Genomic DNA, 14,878 nt, shown 5'->3' on the forward strand with positions numbered 1-14,878 from the left:
TTTTTTTTTCTCAGTCAGCAGCTACACTTTTGATCCCAGCACCCAGGAGGCAGAGGCAGGAGAGTCTCTCCAAGTTCAAGGCCAGAGAGTGATATATAGCAAGACCCTGTCTCAAAAGAATAGAAGAAAAATGTTTTTTATTTGCCATTAATTTTGTGAGGCTTTTAACAGAATCAGGGCTCATGTGAATTTCTGTTTGTTGAGAAACCCTTTCTGATGAGATCCCTCTTGCTCTAATTAACCAGAACTACCATAGTTATGAGGTGCACTTGTGCCCGTAGTAATGTCTATTTATGGTCCTTATAATTGTTTTCAAAATATTATAAGAGGCTTAAAACCATTAAAGATCCTAACCCCCCTCCTTCAAGAGTGAAAGCTCTGCACATAAGCGTGGTGCTGATGCCCATAACTATGGAGTGGGTTAGGGAATAAGGATATGTGTCTATTGATCCTTGTAGAATGTGAATGTCAGATATACCTGGGGAGGCTGGTGTCACAACCCCAATTTGTTCATAATGAGAAATGCTTATTACCATCTCTTATGCACATGCCTGTGATTATACTAGGGGGAATGATTAGAAGTACCAGCCACTTCACATTCCAAGCCAACTCCATTTTTTGTTGTTGTTGTTGTTGTTGTTTGCTTTGTGAAACAGGATCTCATGTAGCCCATGCTACAAGAACTGGACATGTAGCCAAGAATGGACCCAGGACCTCTGACCTTCTGACCCTGGGGCCTCCCCACTGCTGAGCTAACAGGTATCAATCATTCCATGCCTCATTTTGAGCAATGTCAGTGTAATAACTAAGAGGACTGAACCCCAGTCTCCCAGAGTCTACAGTTTACAAACAGTAACAGTACCCAGACTATTCATAAATTTCTACCTTCTTTCTTCTGTAAGTCTCTTAGAATGTTATGAGTTATCACTATAGTCTGCTGGCATTCTAGTAAAATAAACAAAAGGCTTTCTCTTTGACTTAGGGAGTTATTTTAACAAGTATCCGATGAGACTAACCTTAAAGCTGACCTTTAAAGAGAAGGGAAGAGCAAGTGTCCACCTCATGACCTGTCAAAGAAAAGGTGTGAGTGCCCTGGAGATAAAGCAGTTTTCCAAGAGCACAAAGAACAGGGGATATTTCCAAGCCAAACTCAATATTCTTAAACTCTTATGTACAAAATTCAAGTAAAATCAGCCTTAACCCCTTCTGGATTTGGCCAAGAAAAAGTGCTCTTTGACAGTTTTCCTGGCTGGTACCCCATCCCCTGATATGGAATTGAACTAACCAGGAAATGTCTCTTCTTGGCGACAAAGGATGAGAAAACCAAGCCAACCACAGAGGTAAAATGGTGTTGGTGATACCTTCAGAGAACACTGCAGAGAGGCAAGAGGAAGGAGCTGTCACTGTCAAAATGGAACTGCTCTGTGCCAGCCACTCCAAAGAGAGCTGACAAGGCAGAGTTCCTTGGGCTGGAGAGATGGCTCAGCCGTTAAGAGCACTGGTTGATCTTCCAGAGGTCCTGAGTTTGTTTCCCAGAAGCCACATGGTGGCTCACAACCCTCCATAAGTTCAGTACCATGGGCCCCTACTCCCTCACACTCACTGGTGCACAGACATACATGCAGGCAAAACACATACAAATGAGATAAAGTAATACAGTTTTCTTAAAGGGCAAGCTCTTAGGTGTGGCTAGTTTGTGTTGAGAGGACATCCCCTCAGCCTGGCTCCCACTCGTAGTACATTTATGATATTTCTTGTAACCAAAAGTGTACTTTAGGAGATTTTTGCTTCCGTCAACAACAGATAGGAACTAGTGCAGCTCACAGAGACAGGCTTTTCTGTAGTGTAGAGGGTTAGTAAGGGTCCTTTGTAGTAGACAGCGATGGAAACCGTCACCTGTGAGATAACTATAACCTCTAAGATAAACACATCTGGGACTTAGGTAGGAATAACCTTACCTTTTTTCCTTTTGAGTTTTTGGGTAAAGGCCCTGTTCTCAGAGCTCTATGGCTAGTCTCAGCCCCTGACCCAATAGTCCAATGGGGAAAAAAGGCATGGTGGAAAGTAGAGATGGGTTCCCAACTCAACACACATGGAGAAGATGAACAGATAAAGGCAACTAGTGACGTCCAGTTTGTTTTTGATAAACTAACAGATGACTCTGTTCTGAGTAGTAAGAACAGGAGACAGGGAGGGGCATAATTAATGAGCACTGTGCCAAGATGTCATTCTGCTCATCATAGCTTTGGCTCTCGCAAGGTGGTCTCTTAAGTTGTTACATACGTTAGTCACTGTCTTAGCTCAAGGATGTTTCTGGTTCCTATGAGGTATAGGCTCTCCATCATAGGTAATGCTTTCATCTTGGGGCCAGTTTGTTCCTGCTGTGAATGACTCCTTTGTTCTGTCCTTTGTGAATCCAAGTGAGGAATCGATGATGCTTTTGGGGGAGGGGGCAAAGCGCTAGTTAAATCTTGATTTCTTTAGTTCCTCCTCCGCGACTTTGTCCTCTCCAGGTGGATGACTTTGTGAACTCCTCTTCTCACCCAAACTCATCAAACCAGTGTGGTGACCTAGACTGTGCCTTTCTCTCAGCTCCAGGCAAAATGAGTAGGAAAATTCCTCAGACTTAATTGAGCAGCCATACTTAATGGTTTCTCATTTGTGCTTAAAAATAGATTAAGTACGCACAGAATTCCTAAGGTACCTTGTCTGGGATGAGAAGGAAAGGTAGGGATCCCCACACTCCGTGTGAGAAAATAGGATTTCAGACTGTAGCAAGGGAGGTACCCAATGTATGTGCATTAAGTTTGCTCCACGGTAAACTTAAACTGAGAGCTAGTCTATGTGGTCACACGAACCCCACCTAACAAGCACACACAGAACTCAGTGAATAAACTAGATGCTTGGTTCTATCCACGGGTCTCAGGAGTGACAGGTCTCATGAGTCCTGCTTTTCCAGTCACAACCTAGCTGCCTATCACACTTGATGTAGCATGTGTTGCTATACTCTGAGTCTAGGGTGTCTACCTTTAGAGGCCTCAAAGAGGTCCTCGGAAGAAAAGCAAAAGACAAGAGCAACAGTGCGGGAGGAAAAGTGAATATTAGGTGTGGCCAGACCACGAAGGCAAGTCTCTGTGTGTTTGCTGTGTGTGGATGGAAATGTGGCCAGCCAGCTTCTTGGTCCTGCCTTCATTCTACATCTTCTCTTGCATGGACTCTACTCCTTTGGAACTCTAAGCCGAAATAAACTCTTTCTTCAGTAATGTGTTTTGGGTTTGGTATTACCATAGCAACAGTAAAGTAACTAAGGCAGCTGCACAGGAAGAGCCTCTTTCGTCAGTGGCATAAACCACTGGGAAGGGGGCATCCCCCTGCAACAAGGCCTTGTTTATGCTCCTAGACATAACCCCACTGAAGCACACTGCATCACACGGGTTAATACAACAAAACAACACCAATAAAAAGGCTGGAAAGCCCAAAAGTGCAAATAGAGCAACGTGGGGAGAGGAAAGCAGATAGTCCGAGTGGAAGGGGACGAAGAAGGCAGGGAATGAATATACACAAATATATCACATACATAAGTGAAAGTGTCATAATGAGAGCCATTATTATGTGTAGTTAATGAACGATAATAACAGTGTAACTCTGGCCTGGGAACGTGTCCATCGCTCAGCTGTGACCCAGTGACTGTGTGCCTATGGCACTGACAACAGGTTTCACTCTTTAGCAAGTAGCTGTGTCTAGTTTGACCTCCTCCAAGTCTTAATACGAAGCTCTCCTGCCTCAGCTCAGCCTAGTAACAAAGTTCTTAAGCACATTTCGGATAATTAAATACAGCGAATGCAGGTAAGTCTCACCTAGATGACCGCATGTTCCGTAGGACAGCCGTAGAAAACACTGCCAGGCTTTACTGAGGTACAATATGTTAACTTTACTCCCTGATTCTACTGAGCATAACTGGATGGACTGTCTTAGCCAGATGATCAGGAATCAACAGAGGCTAGCACAGCCAAATATTTCTCCAAAGTTCACATGAAAGCAATAAGGGAATTCTCTAATGTCAGTCACAGTTTTCAGTTGCACACAAATGAAAACAAACAGTACCGTATAAAAGCAGGATCTTTTCCAAAAGGATGCACAAGCTTTGACAAATGGGTGCATTAATACAGGATCTTATGCCCTCATGCCTCATATACAAGGGCTTGCTCTTAAGCTTTCGGGATTGTTTCAATCAATATTAATACCTGTGATTGTCCTCACGAACCTTAAAAGTATATAAAAGAAAGCCATGATCTTCATACAAGGCTTAGAGTTTGTAACAGTCCTTACTCACTTATGTCAAAACAATGGAGGAATTCAACATTATTTAAAAATATCTTTTAAAGGTGGCAACACATAATCCCATAAAATTTAGTCAGTGTCTGTTACAGCACTTTCTCTGTCCAATCACATGAGGGCAGTGACAGGTCTGTGATTGGACAGGAATAGGGAGGCAGAGCTTGAAGTTAGGAGTAAGGAAGGTCAGAGGTCAGAGAAAAAGGGGCAATCAAGATGGAGGCAGAGGAACAGGAAGATGAACCAGACTCTGTGATGTTTTAAACACCCACAAGTAGATAATGTTTTTACAAGGTTAGAATAATTGGGTTAAAACATTATCTTTATCAATTGCCTCTAAAATTATTGTATTGGCATCTTTTAAATTGTGATCTTTTTGATATATAAACCTGATTGGATAATTAAGCCTTAAGAGTCATGTTTCTACCTGGTAACTGGGCACTAGATGACTGATTGTGGGGTGTATGGAGTGTTGCATGTGTAAGTGAGATGATCTTGCTAGCTGGGAGAGGATAGCAGGACCCCGCTGGGACATAGTGATGAGGCCAGTCAGTACCGGTACTAGAACGTGGTCTGGAGAGCCAGGAGAGTTTGTGGGATGATCATTTTTAATATTTCCCACAAGTGTCCAGTATATGAAATATTCTGCCATATAGCTTATCATAAACATTTATATCTCAAGACATCTAACAATTATACTTCATAAAAGACAGAACTGATTTCTAAAACTCACAGACTTTCTCACATTTTCTTTCTCAATTGTCTTTGTTGCTCGGAAGCAAACATCTTAAGGTATTTGCCATAGGGCAGTAACTTTAGCCACGCACTGTAATGCTGTGGTCTCTCTCTAAAATTATCACCTTTTTAATGTACTTTCCTAGCAGTGCAATATGATAAGAATATTTCATTCTAAGAGACTAAGACTTTTTCTGGACTCACAGTCAGAGTTAGTACACATCGAGGGTACTTAAGACTACTATTCTTCTGTGTATATAGCCTGTTCATTTAATCCAGCCTTCAGAGAACAATGTAATAGCTAACCTTACTTGTCTTGGATTCCCAATGTAATCAATGTATACAACCTAAGCTAATGCATCATCATAATCTTGCTGTACTCTTCCATGCTCCTGATGCAGAATACTGCATGCCTGTTTATATGCACATCCTTCGGTGCAAAAAGCAAATAGGTTGAATGTCCATCATCAATATTGAATGTGACGTTTGGATATCACTTGAGAAACAATGATGTTTGGAGAGCTGCTTTGTTGCCTTGGTCAGCTGGGATCGGTTGGAGACAGTGACTTAATCCCTTCTAAAACTCTATTAATATTTCTATAATGTCTCCTTCATTTCTTTTCCATGTGACTCTTCCTGTGCTGTGCACTAAAAGAAAGAGTAAAGCTAGAGGCAGACATACTCAGACAGACACAGAAGGACACACATGGACACTGGCAGATTCACAAGAGAGCCTTTAGGCAGGCACAGGTTCCGACTCACACACAGAGAGGGTGATAGAAGCCATGGGAGAGAAGAGAAGAGAACTCACGGCTGGGCTCACCGTGGGTTGAATGGTGCCAAGGGCACGTGCTTTGACTTCTTCCTGAATGTGGCACTGACACCCTACTGGTGGCTAGGTGTCTGCTATTATTGTGTTCAAACCAATGGCATACTCTGATGGCATGCGTATTTTGTCAAGAATGATTTTGGGAAACACAACATTATAAAGTATGAATAGTATATGACTGTGATCAGTTTAAATTGGGCTGTTATAGATCCAATTTAAATGTAGGCCAATTAAATATATAAGTGCTACCCACCCAACTATAGCATTGTATCAATGAACTTCCAAAGGCCCTGTCTTGGATAGTACATGCTAGAACTTTGCCTTCTCATCCCAAGCCATTCCTGTTACTCCCTACCTAAAATTGTTACTATTTCCTAACAGCTCTAGCATGCAGCCCATATTTATGACCTTTGGCAGCATCTTCAAAATAATCCAGTCTGTCTTTCTATACCTGCTAATACTTCCTTTGCTGCCCTTGATTTTTTTCTTTTTAATTAGCTTGCTTTTGTCACTTAAGATTGCTGTTTCTACAGCAGAATCTAACATATCTTGCTTCAAACAGCAGTGGAATTCAGTGTGTCTCTATCAGCCAGGCAAGGGCAGATTCTACCCAAGTGACAAAGTCTCAGATTCCACTGTGACTTACACCAACCAGCTAGTGGCACGGGTCTGTGTGAGGCCAGCTAAGAGCCCCTCCTCCCTCTCCTCTTTAACCACAGCATCTGCTCTATGGGGACATGGCCAACTTTAAAGCAGGGTGAGAAAGCGTATGGAAAATTCTGGCGAGAAACTTGGTCTGAAACTTTGGCTCAGAAACGACACAGACTGCTTCCACTTTCTTTGACTTGGCCAGAGTAAATCATGCGGATAAGGCTGAATTTAAAAAGAAAAAAAAAATCATTTCCCAGGGAGCCGCAGCAGCTGTTTTTAGCAATAACAAAATCATCACACTTGCCAGGAACTGGAGAGAGCTGTAATGGGCGGAATGAAAACAACCATGTGCTTAATTTCTAGCTGCTTTTCCGGCCCAGGTGTTAATACCACGGTGGTGCCGGCCGGTGACTTTCTTCCTATGGCAAGCACGTTCTACTGTGCCTCACTGTATGCTCTCGAGGTACATCCTGGTTCAGGTACCACGTGGGCACTTACCTACCACCACTGCCAGTTTGAAGCCCACACCTATGAAAATGAAAAATTACAAATCCAATTTTCCAGTCTGTGCTCCAAGACAGCCCCGACTGTCACCTTCAGCCATTATCCTCACTGCTGCCTTTGGGTTTGTATCATCAGTCACTTTGCTGAACCACAACTTGTCACTGTGAACCTATGCTAACGAAGCTATATCTATCATCCAAGCCCTGCCTGGCTCTCATTCTTCCAAAACATATTTACAGACACCAAATCTTTCCCCGTGAGAAAGAACTCATAGACTACATTTTAAAGGCAGTACAAACTGAAATTGTTTAAAAAAAGCAGATGAGCTGTCTGAGAATGTGAATTTTGGGCAAAAATCATGTAGTTTTTTGTGTAGTATGAACATTGCTACTTAAATAAAATATATAAACTGCTTACTAGAACAACAATATGAACTAGGAAATTAGATAAATGAACATAGAAATTATTCTGAGATATAATCCTCTTTTGTTTTTCTACTTGTTAGTACTTTGCAATATAATGAGTAGAGAACACAATATATATCATTGTTAAAACCAAAGGCGCTTACATTCTTGGTCTTGAAAATTAATAACTCAAGATATGTGGTTTCTGAAATTATACATAGATGACAACTAAGTACTAATGATTTAAAAACATAATCTGGCATACAACACACATCAAAGCAGTATAACTTTAAGTGGATCAAGATATTCTATATCAGCTGGGCGGTGGTGGCACATGCCTTTAATCCCAGCACTTGGGAGGCAGAGGCAGGTGGATTTCTGAGTTTGAGGCCAGCCTGGTCTACAGAGTGAATTTCAGGACAGCCAGGGCTATACAGAGAAACCCTGTCTCGAAAAAACCAAAAAAAAAAAAAAAAAAGATATTCCATATCAGACACTGTACTTCTCTGTAAAGTATAAGCTATCAATATTTCATTATGAAATATGCTATTATTAGGAATATAGCTGGATTTTTATCCCATATATGAATAATAACAATGTATTAATCTAAGAGACACATATTAGGTACTATGTTTCATTAGTGATGTTTCTTTTTCTAAATTCATAACATATACATCTTTTGAAAATATTCTGTAACAAGGTCATGATAGGAAACTTGCTTTTCTGCTCAGCACGTTCTGTATTGTATGTGTTTTTACATCACAACTGCAGATTCATGGATTACTTGGCATACCAGAGGAGGCTCTGAGGAAATGCTAAATGTCTTCCATCAGCTTCTTAAGTAGTTTTCTTGTAGTTTGGCTCTATGCAATCCATATTACATGATTAAATCTTATTAGAACATCCTTTAGTATTTTAAAGTCCTAGATAAACATCATGCACTAATAAAGATTTTATGATTGTCATATTTTCTTTTACATTTTTCCTCCTTAGGAAATATTTAAAAGAAGGTAGCTAAAATGAAGTCATTTAGACCTCTGGATCCCCTCCTTTGAAACCTTGACTCATTGCAAATCCTCCGAGGTTTGTCACCATTGTCCAAAGCATTGAGCATTTTGAATAGGATAGGTCACAGCCATGGAACGTGGAGTCCAAGCACAGACAACACTCATGGGACCTTGTCATCATTAGCAACATTATCCCAGAGCTCAGGTGATAACTGCTGGGGCATTTCTATCTGGACATTGAGATCTGAGTTTAGGGGATATTCTCTCTAGCTAGGATTGCATTTACTGTGGACCAACTGTCAGAGAGAGACTATGCCTTTTATTCGTAGGCTCACTGCAATATTACTATGAGGTGAGCTTTGCTCTAAGGGCTATGAGGGCTGCATCTTATAGAGACAAATTCTTCTTCTTCTTCTTCTTCTTCTTCTTCTTCTTCTTCTTCTTCTTCTTCTTCTTCTTCTTCTTCTTCTTCTTCTTCTTCTTTCCCTCCTCCTCCTCCTCCTTCTCCCCCCTCCTCCTCCTTCTTCCCCTCCTCCTCCTCCTCCTTCTTCTTCCTCCTTCTCCTTCCCTTCCTCCTTCTTCTACTCCTCCTTCTCTTTCTCCTCCTCCTCCTCTTTCTCCTCCTCCTCCTCCTCCTCTTCCTCCTCCTTCTCTTCCTCTTCCTTCCATCTTTTTCATTGCTGTTTTGTTTTGTTTTGTCCTAGAAGCCCCTGGACCAGGGTGCATCAGATTATCAAGTATCAACTCATGTCAAGTCGTGTCTTATAACTGTCATTGAATTGTTGTGGCCATAACATTTCTCATGTATTTATGCTACCACAAGTTTAGTGGTTGGTATAAACTTTGTTTAGTAGGCTATTCTGATAGAATGCAAGCAAAAACAGACTGACATCTTACTTGGACAAGAATGATTACTAAAAGTGAGGCAGCGATGAGACAAGAAATTGTCAACCCCAGGCAGAAGGCTAAGGAAGCAGAAAGTCACTGAGGACATGAGTGCACTGGTGCAAGGTGCAGGCTTAGTAGTACATTTTGTTCAGGCAAATGGTGGAATGCAGAGCCAACAGGCTGTATGCTTTATCAAAGCTTGGCTGTGAGAAAAATATCTCAGCAGAACGAACGCTGTGAAACAATGGACTGCCAAAGAGGGACTCTATCCAGCTATTCTGGTATTGCTAATTACAGAGCTAAAGTGCTGTGTTATAGCAAACAAATACCAAACCAGCATGCTAGGAAAGTGTCCCTCATTAATAGTATTTTTAGTTATCATTGAAATTCCAGAATGGATTATTTATGGTTCTGTGTAGACAGAGAACTGGGAGGTATGGAGGAGGATATAGAGACACACAGGAATAAATGAGAACTATTGTATGCATTTATCAGTTAGATAACGATGCTTATTCTAATCTGCATAGTGTTCCTAACATATCACACATGCACACACACACACACACAATACATACATGTACAGGACATTTCTATATTATTATAGCTGTCTTCAACTATGGCTCTCTACAGGACCACCTTGCTCAATACAGTGGTGGCTACTCTCAGTTTACAGATAGGGGCGGGACTCACAGAGGACCAGATGTCCTAGTACCACTTAAAGACATCCATCATGTTCCTAGGTAGGTATCTTCCTAGTGCTTAGTGGCAGCTGTTCTGAAAGAAGTGGACTTACTTCTGGACCAGAGATCTTGCCTGCCTAATAGAAATGTCACTTGACAGATGTCCTGAGCTGGTCCTAGACTCCTTTTTTCTTAAAAACATATTTAGGGAGCTTCAAGTGCATTATTCCCTAAAATCCTTTGAATGTCAAAACGCCTGTTGTCTGTTGCATGTCTTATCATTATAAATATTCCTTATGTCTTTCCTCTTGTCTTGGACAGGAGTATACTCCTAGAGTGTTCTCTATGTGTACAAACCTTTCTAAGGACTGACAGCTCTTGAGTTTTGCACCTTCCTATGTTTAACACTGCTCCTCCTGCTTCTGTCAATGAACTTTCATCGATTCTTCTCCACACTGGTTCTACTTGTGAGTGTGTGTAGCTATAAACTTTAGCATCTTGCTTTCCATTCTTTTAAAAAAAATTGTAAATTGTTTTATGTACGTGTGTGTGTGTGTGTGTGTGTGTGTGTGTGTGTGTGTGTGTGTATCACATGTGTACAGGTAACTATAGAGGCCAGAAGAAGTTGTCAGATCTCTGGGGCTGGAGTTACAAGCATTTATGAGCTGCCAGGATTGGACCTGAGCATTGATTCCCTGCAAAAGCAGCAGATTCTATGATCTGTTCTTAATTTGAATTTTTGTTTTTGGTTCCTCAACTAAATTTAGAAACAGTGATAAATAGCTCCCTGGTGTTTTTGTGAATTTATTGTCCTTTGGTTAGAAGACATGTCTTGATGCTAGATTCTGGATTTACTTAGAGTTTGAGTACATATTAATATACTTGTTTAGTTTATTCTTTTTATTAAACATAACACATTTTCACAGGTGTTCTATGTTGGCTCGAAATGAATGAACTTCTCAGTTAAGCTAACTAACTCTTGTATTAACCTTGGCAAGATGCTGCCCACATCTCTGATTTCTGCTAACTTTGTCTTCTTGACTTAGCACTTAAATTTTTCCACTCAAGTTTCCACCATCTTTGTGGTTGTTGTTTTCAAATGAGGTAGGAAATATGTCTCTAAATTTTTCAGCCTAAATACCTTTGTCATTAGACACTGTCTAACTGATTTACTGTGAATAGATTTAAATAGATGTTTAATTTTCCTCAGATTTATGTGATTTCTCAAAACCATACTTTTGTAAATTTCCCTTCTCCTGTCTTTCTGAGCTTGATTTCATAGCTTCTTCAGTTCGTAGCTTATCTTTCAACAAGATTGCTTACTTCAAGGTTCTATATTATGTTTTATACATTTACTTATGTAGTATTTTAGCTTAAACTTTTTATGTGCAAAATCTGCTGGATGATGACAATGCAGCATATAGACATCCACATATGTGACATATATCTTGAGTGTCCGACCTTGAGCACAGTATAAATCATATCCTTATTTCTCTGAGGCTTACTGTGTTAGAGTCTCTCTGGTTTTGTTATGCTGGCTACTTAGGTTTTATTGACCTGCAATTAATAACTGCTTGTTTTCTCACTTTTATCAGTTACTATAGTTCATCTGTGTGGCCTAGCCTCTACACACATCAGGAGTTGTTGTCCTCTGGATGGAGTGGCTTGTGCCTACGACACCAACACCTCAAAATCTAAGGCAGGAGGACTTGGCAGTCAGCCAGCAAAGGTACACAGATTGGCACTGTCACAAACCAGAGAGCAGCTGCTACCCATGGGGATGGCATGCGTTCTGGGGTCTGACGATTTGGTTTTGACCCTTTAGGTAAGATTTTATTTTTATTCCTATGTATGTGATATTTGACTACAGTTTTGTACAGATGAGTGCAGTGCACACGGAGGCCAGAAGAGGGCGCCAGATCCCCTGGAGCTGGAGTTCTAGGCAGGGAGCATCTAAGACATGGGGGGTGGGAACTGAGTTCAGGTCCTCTGCCTGGGCAGTACATGTCCTTAACAGCTGAAGCATCTCTGCAGCCCTGTACTCAATTTTCTAATTATATATTTATTATCATATCATTATTATTATTGTGTCTGTGTTGCAGGGTAGGGTGAAGACTCCAGAAGTCAGAGCTTCAGCCTGTGGAGTCTGCGTCTCCATCTACCTTTACATGGGTACCATGAACCCTAGCCAAGACATCAAGCTTGGGAGGCCAGCACCTTTATTGGGCCTCTTACTTTTACTATTGATGTGGTTCTACAGATGTCTCTGATTTAGGACCCATCATTGACTTAGTCATTCTTTGGACACACATGGAGGGGGGATATTGCCGAGTGGCCCAGGTTGATCTTGAACTTCTAGACTCAGAAGATCTTCCTTCCCTAACCTCCAACAGTAGCTGGAACTTGCACAAGCATTATTATGCTGGGCTCCATTTTTTACTTTTTAATATTTGAGATAGGAATTGCTTTGCAGCTCAGGGTGGCCCTAAACTTGCAAACCCTTTGCCTTGGACTTCAGATTCCTAAGATTTCAGACATTGTTTATTTTAATATTCTCGTTTCTCAAGTAGGATCACAGAAGTGATGTGAAATGGGAGCCTATACTCTCCTTGTAGTCAGCCTCTGAGTTTTTGTCTTCTCATATTGTTTTTATTTACATGCATGAATGCATGTGTGTGTGTAGACAGAGGCCAGAGGGGTTGTCAGCTCTCTGGGGCTGGACTTATAGGTATTTGTGAGGTGCCAGGATTGGACTCTATCTTTGATCCCCTGCGAAAGCAGCATCAAGTCCTTTTAACCACTGAGCCATCTCTGCAGTCTCTATGATTTGTTCTTAATATGAACTTTTGTTTTTAGTTTCTCAACTAGATTAGAAAAGGTGGTAATTAGCTCCCAGATATTTTTGTGAATTTGTTGTACTCTGGACATATTGGTTCCTAAGTGTGGGGAATAATTACTGTATATAAATATCTTATTTATGTGTTCATGATAAAGCAATGTATTTTGTCCCAAGCAAAACTGCTAATAGCTTTCAGACAGGCCACACACTGGTGGTTAGCCACCTTTAGTCTGTTTGTGGATCATTTCTCTGAGTCACAACTCAGGGGACAAATGGTTCCATGGCATACTTTAAAGCGATGTTCACTTATTTGCACTTTACAGATGTCTTCACATGGGCTCAGAAAATTATAGTTTGGAAGTTACAATCTGGAGTGGGAGAAATTGCCCTGGCAACACTGGGAAATGCCTGCTTCAACCAAAGATCCAAAGCCCAGTGGCTGGGCTCAGGGTAGCTGAGTATTTGCCATGCACACGGGACCAGAGAGCCTTCTTCTGGGCTTTGAAACATGAAGTATTTTTGGTTTACCAGTACATGCTGCAAGGCTTCTCGCCAGAAGCACATGGAATACAGCCCCCATGAACACATCTTCTCTCACACACTGAATTTAGATTTTAAACTTATTTAACAATTAGTGTGTGTGTGTGTGTGTATTCACTTCTGAATGGAAGTCACAGGATCCTTGCATAGTTATCTTCTTCCATCATGGGAATCCTGGGGATTTGTCTCAGTCAGGCTGGGAGGCTTAGTAGGAAGCATCTTTACCTGCTGACCTAGTAGAAAGCATCTTTACCTGCTGACCTATCTTGCAGGACTGAAATCTTGATTGTAACTATAAAGAAAACATGAATATAGAAGAGACCATTAGGGAAGAGGGTGGGGTAGTAACCAGTGGAAGGGAAATGGGGGTGGGTAACAGGAAGAAGTAAGAGTTAATACAATCAAACTGTATCATATACATTCAAGAAAACATCACAAATTCCATTTCTTATCCAATGAGTATTAAGCTAATAAAATAGCCAGCCTCGTTTTGAAACTGAATGACATTCTCCTGGCACGCAGTACGTGACATACCTGCCCCAGGCTGCTTCATTTGTAGAAGCTTTGTTAACTGGAACACAGGAGGAATCAATGACAGCTGAACTGTTGATCTTGTAGCAGAAACCACAGTCCGGATCCAGCATACACTCATTACAGTAACTGAAACAGGAAAAGAGTTAAAGTCAGGTTGGCCCGGGCACCTGGCACTTGCTACCTACCAGTTTCAGCAGCTGCCCCCACAGCTCACACTATGTTATTAGCTTTGGCCAAGACAAGTGATACTCGCAGATCCAGGGGACAGCTGGAGGGTCACGTTCATCTCTCCATGCAGACAATCGCAACTTTGTAAGTTACTATGTGGTAAGTGGGGCGGGGCAAAGAGCAAGCCCAGTAGAAGTGCAGTAAAAATCCATTGCCTTCCTCAATCACTGGTATTCATTTCAGACTCGCCTATCTGGATCCAGCCTGGACTACTTCTGGGTTATAATAAAGCGTTTATTTCTTATAACATCTTTCTCCTTTTCTCCTCCATGCTACAACTATATTAAAAACTGGAAATGTTCTCTCCCACATATGTATTATATACTATATTATACAATATATATCTCAGTGTAAGAGAATGTTTGAAGTAAAACTTTAACAAAAATATAAATACTTCAAATCCAGTCATGGCTAAATATTTGGTGGACCTTTAACATTGACACACTGAGTTCCAACTGTGCACTAATCTTAGCTGCAAACTAATAGGTGTAGGAAGAAATGCTGATCTGTGCTAATTACATCTCCAGCGGGATCACGGAGAAACGTTCGATTAATCAGTACTCATTTAACGGTCTTATTGAACAGCAGAAGTGTTTGAAATGGGCAGAGTCTCCCAACCCGAGCCCAGCAGCATGTCCAGCAGCATGTCCAGCAGCATGTCCAGCAGCATGCCCAGCAGCATGTCCAGCAGCATGTCCAGCAGC

General features: G+C 41.2%; 1 protein-coding gene across 1 annotated transcript in view; it reads right to left on the minus strand.

The window, feature by feature from the left end:
- Slc2a13 (solute carrier family 2 member 13) overlaps window positions 1-14,878 on the minus strand; it is a 323,576-nt gene that overhangs the window by 43,402 nt on the left and 265,296 nt on the right. Inside the window, exon 7 of the mRNA XM_031353230.1 lies at window positions 13,947-14,072. Coding sequence (XP_031209090.1) covers window positions 13,947-14,072 — 126 coding nt within the window. The remainder of the gene's footprint in view (window positions 1-13,946; window positions 14,073-14,878) is intronic.

Source organism: Mastomys coucha, unplaced genomic scaffold (assembly GCF_008632895.1).
Source record: "Mastomys coucha isolate ucsf_1 unplaced genomic scaffold, UCSF_Mcou_1 pScaffold11, whole genome shotgun sequence".
In the NCBI taxonomy this organism is placed as follows: Eukaryota; Metazoa; Chordata; class Mammalia; order Rodentia; family Muridae; genus Mastomys; species Mastomys coucha.